The sequence below is a fragment of the Kogia breviceps genome, chromosome 18, assembly GCF_026419965.1.
Source record: "Kogia breviceps isolate mKogBre1 chromosome 18, mKogBre1 haplotype 1, whole genome shotgun sequence".
In the NCBI taxonomy this organism is placed as follows: domain Eukaryota; kingdom Metazoa; phylum Chordata; class Mammalia; order Artiodactyla; family Physeteridae; genus Kogia; species Kogia breviceps.
The window spans coordinates 55204823-55218969 of NC_081327.1; the positions used below are offsets into that span (position 1 = coordinate 55204823).

Consider the following 14147-nt stretch of genomic DNA (forward strand, 5'->3'; position numbering starts at 1 on the left):
TGAAAGCCCCGCATGGCTAAGTTATCCCTCCCCGCAATGCCCTAAGCAGACAAGATGCCGCGGGCTGTCCCACAGAGCATCCGGCCTCCGTGAGCGGCCCACCACGCGCCCACCTTGGCGTGTGCCTCCTGCTGTCTCACAAAGCTGTCAGCAGACACCCGGAGCTTGGCCGTGCGAGTGTCCCACACGTCCTTGATCAGGGTCCGGATCTCATCGGCTTTCGGGATGTTGTCTGAAGCACTAAAGGAAGCAAAAGGTGAAATAAATTGCATAAGGAAGCACTCAGTAAACTAAGGCAACTTCCAGGTAGAAGTGGCTTCTATGTAAATGCTGCTTGGATTTAGGCAAAAATGCACAAGCTGTTCTAGACTCAAAATTTGTTTCACTTTTGCAGGCAGTTTTTTAAACTCTAAGGACTTCTAGCAGTTCAGCTTGGTGCTGACATCCTCACCCAGTTACCTGTGCTCAGGTCAGCTGTCCCTGGGCAAGCTGTGGTACAAGGACTTCTGTTTATTCACCCCAAAAAATGAGATCTTGGAGAAGCAGCTCTGAGTCGATCCTCCTCTGACTCAGGATAACTGAGAGTTCTATGCTGTAGAATTTCCATCTAGAATGAATTTCTTTGAAAGGCTGGCTCAGCGGTCATGACCTCTAATGCTAACACCCCATCTGTTATCCAGGGGCTACAACCCACCAGGGAAAGAAGATGAAGGCTCTGTGCCAGGCATGTCTATCCTCACAAAATCCCTGAGGGATAGGGACTGTCCCACTCTACAGACAAAACAAAGATACATTTGCAAAAGTCACAGCACAAATCGCAAATTAGCATAAACAGCACACCTATACACAGCAAATTCTGGGTAAAAGTTTGACTGGAGTCAGCGGAGCCGCACTAAGAGCCTTCCCGTGTGACACATTTTTAAACTAAACTAACCTTTGAAGGAAGAGACAAACTAGAAGACAAAAGCAAAAGCCAACATCGTTCCTCACCAGGCATCCTAGGATAAGCTGGCAAGGCTCTCTCCACAGGCTAAAATTAGCTCAAGGTGAGTAGATGGAGAATCAGTAGTATACAACTGAGAATAGTAGATTTTATTTAAGACCCAAACATTTGGATCTTATGCTCTGAACAGCAGGTTAAAGAACAAAGGACCCCAGCTCCTTGTGAAACGCACTGCAGAAGCAAGGTCCCTTCACTGAATGGATGACTCTAAGGAATTATAAAACAAGGGTTTCGATGGGAACCGTGTGCACAGCGCATTGGACTGACTGCGAGAACTGACGAGGAACAGGCCTCCCCCTCTGCTCCCGCATTCCCTCTCTGCAGCCACACTCCCCACAACGGCAGCCCTCTCATATCCTGCGATGACGCCCGCCTGCCCGAACACCCTCCTTGGGACGCCGCGCCCACCGCCCGCCCTCACCTGGTCCATTCAGGTCCCAACAGCCCTGCTCCACAGATCCACGCGGTTTCCCCTTCTGTCCTTCTACCTACACTGCCCTCTCGCCTAGTAAATTTCCCCTCAGCCTCCCGGCCGGGGATCCCTTCTCTGGCAGCACCCGGCATGAGGCTTGCACCCCGACGCACTCTCAACAGCATTAGCACACACTGCGGCGTTAGACCGCGTCTGTCAACAGGGCCGCGTCTCTCCCCCACAAAACTGGAACTCAAGCCTGCCTGACCGTCTCCACTACCCGGTGGGAGGGACGCTTAGCATCTTGAATGCTGAGCACGTTGTAAACTACACCACTGCAGCCACACGTCAACTCAAGGACAAGCCCACGTCACGCAGATTCACGTGAATCCCACAGAGCCGCAAGGGCCGGCCCCTGCCGCTCTTGGGGGCGCTAGGGGCTTCCAACTTTACTTCTGCTCCTGCTCTTGAATCCATCAGTGAGAAGGCGCTCAGGGCTTCAAAAGCTTGACACTGCGCAAATTACATTCTAAGTAGCCACACCTGCCTGCCCCCTGCACTGATGCATTCATTCATTCATTCATTCCACAAACACGTGAGTATCAGGCACTGTGCGGGGCACGCAGACAGTCCCTGCCCATGAGACCTGGGGGCGGGGGTGGGGAACAGCACAGGCAGACAGCAGTTAGAGAATTACACCTGACAAGTGTTCTAGAGGGGCGCACAGCTGCCACGAGGACAGGTACACGTAACCTGGGAGGGGGGACCTGCTATGCCAAACCCGAGGAGGGAGCAGGGAATAGGTGGGCTCACTGGGCAGAAGGACGGTGTACACACACACACACACACACACACACACACACACACACACATGACGGAGGCCAACGTGAGCCTGGACCCTAGAGAATCAGAGGGAAGGGCTGCAGAGAGTCGCGGTGCTTCGAATACCACGATCAGGACTTCGGACCCTAGAGAGGCTCCGAGGAGCAGGGACTCACGTGGCAGCTGTGTCTTTGAAAGGCTGCCCTGGCTGCAAGGCAGAGAATGAATTAGAAGCCCATAGGGAGCCTGAACTGGATGAGGGGAAACAGCTTTGCCCCAGCGGACCTGCCTTCTAGCCCAGGGTTGAAGGAAAATGCAACCCCTGGCCTTTTCCTGTGCAAGAGATACAAGAACGCAGATGCACGGGCCCAAAGGAGAAAAGGGGTGCAGCTCGACTAATAAAACATTTGCAGTTAAGGAAAAGGCTACTGCTAGAGATGATGGGCTGATACTGGAGTCCAATATCAAGGGACGGGTAGGACACAGACTAGAAAGCACCACGGGATTCACCAGGAGAGAGAAGGGTGGAGAAAGGGAAAAAAGAGAAACAGGGAGAGACCGAGCCCGGCCAGTGTGTGTGTGCCCACAAATGACTCCCAGACTATTGACTGAGGACCTGGGAGCCAAAGCTACCACTTCCCTCGGTAATGAGTGTGGAACATGAAAGGAGGTGGGCTGGGAACTGGGCGGGGGGTGGGGGGGGTTCCATCATGCATGTGGGTTCGAAGAAGTGAGAGGTACTTACTGATTTAACAAGAGTTTGGTGAGCTCCATGTAGTAAAGGCTGGGCATAGGGGTAAAAGTTCCTTCCTTTCGTTCATGGTCCCGAATCTTCTCCAACTTTTCTGAAATTTAGAAGTGTGTACATTTTACCATGACCATGAGCAAAATATAGTTTTAAAACCTTCCAAATTTACCAAGTACCTATATTACCTAGTCAGTCAACTAAAAAATACATTTTTAAAAACCCACTTTTTGAAATAACATCGCTAACTAGACATCACCGGGCCGATTTCCTCAAGCACTTCTCTTAGAGAAGGTGGTAGATTTGGGTTATTGTTGCTGGGCCTGCAGAACGTATGACTGAAAACAGTATGTCAGCGTCTGAAGTTCTTTTCTTAGGAAAAGAGTGAAGTATTCACCTCTGATGCAAGCAGTGATGACAGTAACCAGTGACTGGAGAACTTTACTTATTTCTATTGAACCTTGCTCAGAAGAGAGCAAGACACGTGACAACTAGTGCAGGGCTGAAAGCCGCACATCTGGCATCAGGCTGCTGAGTCCAACTCCACCCACAGGAGCAGTCTCGGCACGCCCCCCTCCCCTCCGCCCTTCCTCCCGGCCTGAGAAAACCCGAGTCCTGAGCCCGCCGCTGTGCGCGATGGCGAAGGGACACACAGACCGAACTCTGCAGCGGGGTCTCGTCTGAAATGACTGGCCACCCCTCTCCAGGGGCCCTTGCTGCTACCCTGCAATCCTTACACTCCCCTGCTCCAGCCAGCCTCTCCCTTTCCATCCTGCCCACCCTCTCCACGCCTTCTCCCCAACACCTCGCGGGGCTCCGCACACTACCGCCACCGCATCCTCCTAAGGGGCGCGCTGGCCTTCTCTCACCCGCACAGACCCCGCTTCGGCATCTGTCCTCACTCCCGAGTGATCCCCCTTTGCCCCCGCTATCGGAGCAGTCCATCAAACTCGACGCAACATCTGCCAGCTTAAAAAGAAAACCCTCCCGACACCAAATCCTTCTCCAGCTACCCATCCACTTCTCAGGCCCTTCACAACAAGACTTCAAGAGTTCCCTGACATGGGCATTAACCGTTCAGGTGGGCGACTATCCCACCCTCTGACACGGCTCGCGGAGGCCACCTCTGCTCAGCCAAACCCAACGGCCACATCTCAGGCCTCGTCACGTCTGACAAGGGCCAATCCTTGGGGTGTGTTTATCACTTGGCTTCTGGGATACCACTCTCCCCAAGTTCTCCTCTCATCTCCCCGACTCCTCCAGGCCTTCCTGACCTCAACACACTGGAGGACAGAGCTCCTTCCCTCACCCCTTCTCCACCGCCTATGCCCATATCCCACGTGTCCTCATCCCACTTCATTCAAACGCCACCTATGCTCTCCTGACACCTTCCACACGTAGAATCCCAGCTCAGCCCCTCCCCTGACCTCCTGACTCAGATGCCCCACTGCCCACGATATTGCCACTGGGATGTCTAACAGGCACCTCCAGTGACACATGTTCAACCCCCCTGCAGCTCCCACTCTAGCCCACACTGTCCCTGCGACCTGCCCAATCTCAGGAAACGGCAGCTCCAGCCCCTGCAGCCCCGCCAGCAACCCTGGCGGGCACCGCTACCTCTTCTCTGTGATCCCATGGTCTGCCCTTCAGCAAAGCCTGCTGCTCCTTTTCTGCAAAACACGCCAACCGCCTCAGCCCGCTTCCATCGGCTCACTGGTCAGGCCTCCCTGAGCTCTTGCCGGGCTGACCCCCCTACCGCCCTCTCCACACCGCACACGGAGTCTCCTTCTTTTCCACACCTCAATCCGAGTATGAAACACCTCTGTTCAAACCCTGCAACGAATCAAAAAGACCGACAATACCCAGTGATGGCAGGAGTGGAACAGCGGGAACTCGTACGTTCCTGCTGGGGTTAGAGCAGTGCCTCAGCCACTCTGCAGGGCTCCTGGGCATTTTCTAACAGAGTGAAGCACAGTCTGCCCCACGAGCTGGCAGTGCCACGACTCTAGGTATTTATTTACCCGAGAGAAATAAAACTACATACCCGCAAAAAGACGCAGACACGACTGCTCAAAGCAGTCTTCTTCACAGTAGCCTAAAATGGGAAACGAGCCAATGCCCGCCGCAGCAGGATGGGGGAGCAAGCTGTGCAGTGCGCACACAGCGAGGGCCGCGCTACTCAGAGACGAGACGATGATGTAACGACACGCACAACGGGCGGGTCTCAAAAACAGTATATGATGAATAGGAGAAGTCAGAGAAAAACTGCCATGGCAGATGATTCCGTTCATATGCCGCCCGGGAACAGGTGGAACTAATCTACAGTGACAGAAGCAGCAGCTGGCTCCTGGGCAGGACCCCCGAACTGACTACTGATTTCCACTCCTGGTCACCGCAGGATGGCCCAGGCGTACGAGCAGCCTCAGGCAAACTGTCTCCACACCTTCTCTCCGACTCTGGCCCTGCCACGACACGGGTTCTTGCCCTCTATCACCTGGGCTGGAATAGGCCAAGACTGACAGAAAGGGATGCAGTGCCAACAGAACCAGGGCCTGGTGGGCGGGTGAGGAGGTCCCTGCTTAAAAAACAGCCCTTCAGAACAGAAGGGACTGGAGCTTCCTGTCATGTTTCAGGACCACCAGATTCACACACCCCTTTGGGACAGGAAGTAAAGACAAAACGCCCGAGCAATCTTTCTTAAACTGTATTTGAGTGCACCTGGCTCCAAGTGTCCAGGCTTCTAGGAGGTAGGTACCCCCGGGTGATTTCCAAAGGGAAGGGGATAATCAAAATCTCTCAGAGGCTTTTCAAATTTCATATGCCCCCCAACCCTGACCCCAAATAAATGTGACATTCATTCTTTACTAGTAGTGAGCCACTCATAGCTCCGAGGTGAGAAAAAGACTGCACAGGTTCAGGATGAAGACCGTGTGCCTCTTTGATACAGTATTTCCTTTTCGGTTATTTTCCAACTGCTTTACCGAGGCCCAATCAACATGCCGTACAATTCACCCATTCTATGGGTTTTGAGTGTATTCACAGAGTTGTGCACCCATCACTTCAGTCAACTTCAGAACATTTTCATCACCCCAAAAGGAACCCCATAATGGTTCCATCACCTGCTCAAACCCTCATCCTTAGGCAACCACTAATCTTCTTTGTCTCTGTGGATCCGCCTGCTCTGAACAATTCATATAAACAGAAGAATACAATAGTTGGGTCTTCGTGTCTGGTTCTTCTCCCACTTAATGTAACATTTTAAAGGTTCATCGGGACTTCCCTGGTGGCGCAGTGGTTAAGAATCTGCCTGCCAATGCAGGGGACACGGGTTTGAGCCCTGGTCTGGGAAGATCCCACATGCCACGGAGCAACTAAGCCCGTGCACCACAACTACTGAGCCTGCGCTCTAGAGGCCTGTGAAGCCCCCGTGCCTAGAACCCATGCTCTGCAACAAGAGAAGCCACTGCAATGAGAAGCCCACGCACCACAACAAAGAGTAGCCCCTGCTCACCATAACTAGAGAAAGCCCACACGTGCAGCAATGAACACCCAACGCAGCCAAAAATATAAATAATAAATAAAGGCTCATCTACGTTTGTACCCTGTGTCACAACCTCATCCATTGAGGTGGCCTTGGATGGATGAGGCCTTATTTTCATGCATTCTCTCTAATGTAAGGTAATGACTCTGCTCCTCATGCTGGTCTATAGTTTTTTTTTTTATAGATTTATTTACTTTTATTTATTTATCTTTGGCCGCACTGGGTCTTCATTGCTGCGTGCAGGCTTTCTCTAGTTGCGGCGAGTGCACTCATTGTTGTGCTGCACGGTCTTTTCACTGCAGTGGCTTCTCTTGTTGTGGAGCACGGGCTCTAGGCACGCAGGCTTCTGCAGCGGTGGCACACGGGCTCAGCAGTCATGGCTCGCGGGCTCTAGAGCACTGGCTCAGTAGTTGTGGTGCACGGGCTTAGTTACTCCACGGCATGTGGGATCTTCCTGGACCAGGGCTCGAACCTGTGTCCCCTGCATTGGAGGTGGATTCTTAACCACTGCGCCACCAAGGAAGTCCCTAGACTTTAAAATAAAGACTGTTACAAGAGACAAAGAAGAACATTACATAACAATCAAGGGATCAGTGAAAGAAGAAGATATAACAATTGTAAATGTATATGCACCCAACAAAGGAGCACCTCAATATATAAGGCAGATACTAATATCCATGAAGGGAGAAAGTGACAGTAACAATAATAGTAGAGGGATTTAACACCCCACTTTCATCAACGGACAGATCATCCAGACGGAAGATCAATAAGGAAATACAAGCCTTAAACTACAAATTAGACCAGATGGACTTAATTGATATGTATAGAGCATTCCACCCAAAAGCCACAGAATACACATTCTTTTCCAGTGCACATGGAACATTCTCCAGGACTGATCACATGCTAGGCCACAAAGCAAGGCTCAGTAAATTTAAGAAAACTGAAATCATATCAAGCATCTTTTCCGACCATAACACTATGAGATTAGAATCAACTAGAAGAAAAAAACTGTAAAAACACAAATATGTGGAGGCTAAACAATATGCTACTAAACAACCAATGGATCACTGATAAAACCAAAGAGGAAATTAAAATATACCTAGAGACAAATGAAAACAAAATCATGACCATCCAAAATCTATAGGATACAGAAAAAGCAGTTCTAAGAGGAAAGTGTATAGCAATACAATCTTACTTCAGAAAACAAGAAAAATCTCAAATAAACAACCTAACCTTAGACCTAAAGTAACTAGAGAAAGAAGAACAAACAGAACCCAAAGATAGTACACTGAAAGAAATAATAAATATCAAAGCAGAAATAAATGAAATAGAGACAAAGAAAAAATAGAAAATATCAATAAAACTAAAAGCTGCTTTTTTGAAAGAAAGGATAAACAAAATTGATAAACCTTTAGCCAGACACATCAAGAAAAAAAGGGAGAGGGCTAAAATAAATAAAATTACACATGAAAGAGGAGAAGTTACAACAGAAATACAAAGGATCATAAGAGACTACTACAAACAACTATATGCCAGTAAAAGGGACAACCTGAAAGAAATGGACAAATTCTTAGAAAGGTACAACCCTCCAAGACTGAACCAGGAAGAAATAGAAAATATGAACAGACAAATCACAAGTACTAAAAATGAAACTGATTTAAAAACTCCCAACAAACAAAATTCCAGGACCTGATGGCTTCACAGCTAAAATCTATCAAACATTCAGAGAAGAGTTTAACACCTATCCTTCTGAAACTATTCCAAAAAATTGCAAAGGAAAGAACACGCCCAAACTCATTCTATAAGGCCACCATCACTCTAATATCAAAACCAGACAAAGATACCATTAAAAAAAAGAAAATTACAGGCTAATATCACTGATGAACAGACACAAAAATCCTCAACAAAGTATCGGCAAACCAAATCGAACGATACTCTAAAAGGATCATACCCCACGATCAAGTGGGATTATTGCAAAGTTGGAAGGATTTTTCAATATCTGCAAATCAATCAGTGTGATATACCACATGAACAAACTGAAGAATAAAAACCATACGATCGGACTTCCCCAGTGGCACAGCGGTTAAGAATCCACCTGCCAATGCGGGGGACACAGGTTCGAGCCCTGTTCTGGGAAGATCCCACATGCCGTGGAGCGACTAAGCCTGTGCACCACAACTACTGAGCCTGCGCTCTAGTGCCCGCGAGCCACAACTACTAAAGCCCACGTGCCTAGAGCCTGTGCTCTGCAACAAGACAAGCCACCGCCATGAGAAGCCTGCGCACCGCAACGAAGAGTAGCCCTGCTCGCCACAACTAGAGAAAGCCCAAGCGCAGCAACGAAGAACCAAGTCAGCCATATATAAATAAATAAAACAAAAACAAACAAACAAAACCATATGATCATCTTCAATAGATGCAGAAAATGCTTCTGACAAAATTCAACACCAATTTATAATAAAAACTCTCCAGGGTTTCCCTGATGGCGCAGTGGTTGAGAGTCCGCCTGCCAATGCAGGGGACGTGGGTTCGTGCCCCGGTCTGGGAAGATCCCACATGCCATGGGGCGGCTGGGCCTGTAAGCCATGGCCGCTGAGCCTGCGGTACTGAAGCCTGTGCGGGAGAGGCCGCAACAGTGAGAGGCCCGCATACCAAAAAAAAAAAAAAATCAAAAAACTCTCCAGAAAGTGGGCATAGAGGGAACCTACCTCAACATAATAAAGGCCATATATGACAAAACTACAGCTAACAGCGTACTCAACGTGAAAACCTGAAAGCATTTCCTATGAGATCAAGAACAAGATAAGGATGTCCACCCTCTCCACTTTTATTCAACATAGTTTGGAAGTCCTAGTCATGGCAATCAGAGAAGAAAAAGAAATAAAAGGAATCCAAATTGGAAAAGAAGTAAAACTGTCACTGTTTGAAGATGACAGGATACAATACAACGAAAATTCTAAAGATGCTACCAGAAAACTACAAGAGCTGATCAATGAATTCAGCAAAGTTGCAGGATACAAAATACATACACAGAAATCTGTTGCATTTCTATACACTAACAACAAAACGTCAGAAACAGAAATTAAAGAAACAATCCCATTTACCAGCACATGAAAAAGAATAAAATTCCCAGGAATAAACCTACCTAAGGAGACAAAAGACCTGTACTCTGAAAACTTTAACACACTAATGGAAGAAATCAAAGATGATACAAACAGATGGAAAGATATACCATGTTCTTCAACTGGAAGATCAATGTTGTCAAAATCCCTATGCTACCCAAGTCATTCTACAGAATCAATGCAATCCCTATCAAATTAACAGTGGCATTTTTCACAGAACTAGAACAAAACATTTTAAAATGCGTATGGAAACAAAAAAGATGCGGAATAGCCAACCCTGACTTCTGACTATACTACAAAAAGCTATAGTAATCAAAAAAGTACGGTACAGGCAAACACAAAAAATATAGATCAAAGAAAGCTCAGAAACAAATACACAAACTTATGGCCAATTAATCTACGACTAAGAAGGCAAGTCTATACAATAGAGGAAAGACATTCTCTTAAATAGTGGTGCTACACTGGTACACTGGTCCAGTGTGTACAGGACAGCTACATGTAAAAGACTGAAACTAGAACACTGTCTAACAGCATACACAAAAATAAACTCACACAGAATTAAAGACCTAAGTGTAAGGCTGGGATACTAAAAACTCTTAGAGGGAAACATAGGCAGAACACTCTGACATAAATCACAGCGAAATCTTTTTGATTTGTCTCCTAAAATAATGGAAATAAAAACAAAAATAAACAAGTGAGACCTCATTAAACTCAAAAGCTTTTGCAAGCAAACAAAACCATAAACGAAACAACAAGACAACCCACAGAATGAGAGAAAATATTTGCAAACGTTTTGACTGACAAAAGCTTAATCTCCAAAATTTACAAACAGCTCATGCAGCTCAAAATCAAAACAACCAAACAACCCGATATAAAAATGGGGGAAGGGCTTCCCTGGTGGCGCAGTGGTTGAGAGTCCGCCTACCGATGCAGGGGACACGGGTTCATGCCTCGGTCCGGGAGGATCCCACATGCCGCGGAGCGCTTGGGCCCGTGAGCCGTGGCCGCTGGGCCTGCGCGTCTGGAGCCTGTGCTCCGCAACGGGAGAGGCCACAGCAGTGAGAGGCCCGCGTACCACAAAAAAAAAAAAAAAAAAAAAAAAAAAATGGGGGAAGATCTAAATAGACTTTTCTCCAAAAAAGACAGAGGGCCAAGAAGCACATGAAAAGATGCTCAACATCGCTAATTATAAGAGAAATGCAAATCAAAACTACAATGAGACATCACCTTACACCAGTCAGAATGGCTAACATCAAAAAGTATACAAACAATAAATACTGGAGACGGTGTGGAGAAAAGGGAACCCTCCTATACTGTTGGTAGGAATGTAAATTGGTACAGTAACAATGGAAAACACTATGGACGTTCTTTAAAAAACTAAAAATAAAGCTACCATAAGATGGAGCAATCCCACTCCTGGTCATATATCTGGAGAAAACCATGCACCCCAATGTTCATTGAAGTGCTGCTTACAATAGCCAAGACAGGAAAGCAACCTAAATGTTCACCGACAGATGAATGGATAAAGATGTGGCACATATATACACTGGAGTATTACTGAGCCATTAAAAGGAATGACATAATGCCATTTGCAGCAACACAGACAGACCTGGAGATTATCATACTAAGTGAAGTAAACCAGACAGAGAAAGACAAGTATCACACAATATGGCTTATGCAGAATCTAAAACAAAATATGCAAATGGACTTATTTACAAAATAGAAACAGGCTCACAGACTTAGAAAGTAAACTTACAGTTACCAAAGGAGAAAAGTGGAGGGGAAAGATAAATTGAGAGTATGGGACTGACACATACACACTACTATATTTCAAATAAATAACCAACAAGGACCTCCTGTATAACACAGGAAACTCTACTCACTATCCTTTAATAACCAAAATGTGAAAAGAATTGAAAACGAGAAGATACATGTATATGGAAAACTGAATCACTATACTGTAATACCTGAAACACAACATTAATCAACAAAACCCCAATATAAAATAAAAATTAAAACCAAAACAAAAATAAACAAATGGGACCTCACTGAACTCAAAAGCTTTTCACAGCAAAGGAAACCATAAACAAAACGAAACAAAAACCTACAGAATGGGAGAAAATACTGGCAAAGGATGTGACCGACAATAAATCAATCTCCAAAATCTACAAAGAGCTCATGCAACTCAATATCAAAAAAGCAAACAGGAGACGGCTTAAAGATGGCGGAAGAGTAAGACGCGGAGATCTCCTTCCTCCTCACAGAGACATCAGAAATACATCTACACGTGGAACTTCTCCTACAGAACACCCACCAAACGCTGGCAGAAGACCTCAGACCTCCCAAAAGGCAAGAAACTCCCCACGTACCTGGATAGGGCAAAAGAAAAAAGAATAAACAGAGACAAAAGAATAGGGACGGGACCTGCACCAGAGGGAGTGAGCCGTGAAGGAGGAAAGACTCCCACACACTAGAAGCCCCTTCGCGGGAGGAGACTGCGGGTGGCGGAGGGGGAAGCTCCGGAGCCGCGGAGGACAGCACAGCCACAGGGTGCGGAGGGCAAAGCCCAGCGATTCCCGCAGAGGATTGGTGCCGACCGGCACTCACCAGCCCGAGAGGCTTGTCTGCTCCCCCGCTGGAGCGGGCGGGGGCCGGGAGCTGAGGCTCGGGCTTCAGTCGGATCCCAGGGAAAGGTCTGGAGTTGGCAGAGTGAAAACAGCCTGACGGGGTTAGTGCGCCACGGCTGGCCGGGAGGGAGTCCAGTTGAAGTCTGGAGCTGCCGAAGAGGCAAGAGACCTTTTCTTCCCTCTTTGCTTCCTCGGGCGTGAGGAGAAGGGATTAAGAGCACTGCGTAGAGGAGCTCCAGAAACGGGCGCGAGCCATGGCTGTCGGCACGGACAGTAGAGACGGGTGTGGGACGCTAAGGTTGCTGCCGCCGCCACCAAGAGACCTGTGTGTGAGCACAGGTCACTCTCCACACCGGCCCTCCCGGGAGCCCGTGCAGCCCGCCACGGCCGGGGTCCCGGGATCCAGGGACAGCTTCCCCGGGAGAACGCACGGCGCACCTTGGGCCTGTGCAGCGTCCCGTCGGCCTCTGCCGCCGCGGACTCGCCCCGCACCCGTGCCACTCCTTCCCCCCAGCCTGAGTGAGCCGGAGCCCCTGAATCAACTGCTCCTTTAACCTCGTCCTGTATGAGCGAAGGGCAGACGCCCTCAGACGACCTACACGCAGAGGCGGGGCCAAGTCCAAAGCTGGACCCCAGGAGCTGTGCGAACAAAGAGGAGAGGGGGAGGTCTCTCCCAGCAGCCTCAGAAGTGGCGGATTAAAGCTCCACAATCAACTTGAAGTGCCCTGCATCTGTGGACAACCTGAATAGACAACGAATCATCCCAAGTTGAGGAGGTGGACTTTGGGAGCAAGATATACTATAATTTTCCCCTTTTTTTCTTTTTGTGAGTGTGTATGTGTGTGCCGCTGTGTGAGATTTTGTCTGTATAGCTTTGCTTTCACCATTTGTCCTGGGGTTAGACCGACCCGTGTTTCTGTTTTTTTTAATAGAAATTTTTCTTCTTAATAATTATTTTTTATTCTAATAACTATACTTTATCCTACTTTATTTTGTCTTCTCCCTTTCTTTCTTCCTTTCTTCCCTCCTTCCCTCCTTTCTTCCTTCCTTCCTCCCTTCTTTCCTCCCTTCCTTTCTCCCTTCCTCCCTTTCTTCCTCTCCACCTTCCTTCCTTCCTTGCTTTCTTCCTTCCTTCATTTCTTCCTTCCTTTCTTCCTTCCCTCCCTCCCTCCCTCCTTCCTTCCTTCCTTTTCTTTCCTTTCTATTTTTTATCCCTTTTATTTTGAGCCATGTGGATTAAAGGCTCTTGGCGCCCCAGCCAGGCACCAGGGCTGTGTCTCTGAGGTGGGAGAACCAACCTCAAGACACTGGTCCACAAGAGACCTCCCAGCTCCATGCAATATCAAATGGCGAAAATCTCCCAGAGATGTCCATCTCAACACCGAGACCCAGCTTCACTCAAGGACCAGCAACGAACAGTGCTGGACACCCTATCCCCAACAAAGTGCAAGACAGGTCTACAGCCCCATCCATTAGCAGAGAGGCTGCCTAAAATCATAATAAGGCTACCAACATCCCCAAACACACCACCAGACGTGGACCTGCCCACCAGAAAGACAACATCCAGCCTCATCCACCAGAACAGAGGCACTAGTCCCCCCAACCAGGAAACCTACTCAACCCACTGAACCAACCTTAGCCACTGGCGACAGCCACCAAAAACAACGGGAACTACGAACCTGCAGCGTGCAAAAAGGAGACCCCAAACACAGTAAGATAAGCGAAATGAGAAGACAGAAAAACACACAGCAGATGAAGGAGGAAGATAAAAACACACCAACCTAACAAATGAAGAGGAAATAGGCAGTCTACCTGAAAAAGAATTCAGAATAATGATAGTAAAGATGATTCAAAATCTTGGAAATAGAATAGACA

At 48.0% G+C, this 14147-nt stretch overlaps 1 protein-coding gene across 2 annotated transcripts in view; it reads right to left on the reverse strand.

Moving 5' to 3' along the window:
* GINS2 (GINS complex subunit 2) overlaps nucleotides 1–14147 on the reverse strand; it is a 47371-nt gene that overhangs the window by 7867 nt on the left and 25357 nt on the right. For both annotated transcript variants that reach the window (XR_010837985.1, XM_059045524.2), the window contains exons 3-4: nucleotides 2983–3082; nucleotides 114–240 (exon numbers count right to left, since the gene is read on the reverse strand). Coding sequence is in view for 1 of the 2 variants with exons in the window: in XM_059045524.2 (XP_058901507.1) it covers nucleotides 114–240; nucleotides 2983–3082 (227 nt within the window). In the remaining variant the exon portion in view is untranslated. The remainder of the gene's footprint in view (nucleotides 1–113; nucleotides 241–2982; nucleotides 3083–14147) is intronic.